The 1,002-nt window shown below is 50.9% G+C and overlaps 1 protein-coding gene across 1 annotated transcript in view; it reads right to left on the bottom strand.

Moving 5' to 3' along the window:
- The window catches only part of Hectd4 (HECT domain E3 ubiquitin protein ligase 4), a 160,857-nt gene that overhangs the window by 15,094 nt on the left and 144,761 nt on the right, over positions 1-1,002 (bottom strand). The window contains 2 exon segments of the mRNA XM_031391135.1: positions 367-518; positions 610-833. Coding sequence (XP_031246995.1) covers positions 367-518; positions 610-833 — 376 coding nt within the window.

Below are 1,002 nucleotides of genomic sequence, written 5' to 3'. Positions count from 1 at the left end.
AAAACAAAACAAAAAAAGGAAGTGATCCATGCATACAAAGAGAAGGACCTGGAGTCCTGCACGTGCTGAGTGCACACTCTGCTGCTGAGCTGTGTCCCCAGCCCAAGTCAGTTCTTCCCCACTCGCATCAAGAAAGCTTTCTAAATGACAGCTTTTGTGCGTGGATAATGTGGACTGGGTTGAACGGATGTGCTTTCCATGTGTCCTCAGCACTCACTCAGGCAGGGTGAAATGTTAACTTGCAGTGGATAGAGCTGAGGACTGGAGGGACCTCAGGAGCAGGAGCAGAAGACAGCCCCAGTCTCTCCAGCCCCTGCCGGAAAGCCGCCCACAGCCACCCTCTTCCCAAGCTCCTTGAAGGCGCACCTGAGGCTGCTGAGCACAGCTTTGTCCTTGGCAGGCGGTTTGGTGACTGGACGCTTGGTGCTCACCACCTTCACTGGATGCTGCTCCTTCCCAGCTTTGCTGTGCTTGCTCTTATCCAGTTTGGGCTTGGGCATGCCATATTTCCTCAGGATCTGTGGAGCACAAAAGTGAAGAGCAAGAATCTCAGGCCAGCCCAGATGAAGAGCCCATGGCTCAGCACAGAGAGCATGTGGACAGTGGTACCTGTGTGAGCTGGTCCTCCAGCACTTTCTTTGGAGGCCGGACATTGGTGAAGAAGAGGTGTAGGAGGTTGCCTGGAGTCTGGGAGTTGATCTGCTCTTTGCTAAGATAGATGTCAGAGACCCTGATGGGTTTGGCTGGTGTCAGGCTCAACGTCTGCTCTGAGTGGGCACAGCTTTTAAATATCTCTGTCAGGACCTCTCTTGCCCCAGGCACCAGTTTTTCACCTGTTACAAAACAGGACAAGGCTAAATAATTCTCATGAACATACTGTGCTGGCATCTTTTCTAGCAATTTCACATTTTGTTTTCAGAGGTCTTATGGCTGAGGTTGGTCTTGAACTTCTGATCCTCTTGCCTAGCTAGCAACCACACATTTAGAAAATTAACATACGTG

This window comes from Mastomys coucha, unplaced genomic scaffold (assembly GCF_008632895.1).
Source record: "Mastomys coucha isolate ucsf_1 unplaced genomic scaffold, UCSF_Mcou_1 pScaffold22, whole genome shotgun sequence".
In the NCBI taxonomy this organism is placed as follows: Eukaryota; Metazoa; Chordata; class Mammalia; order Rodentia; family Muridae; genus Mastomys; species Mastomys coucha.
This window is presented reverse-complemented; position numbering and strand designations above follow the sequence as displayed.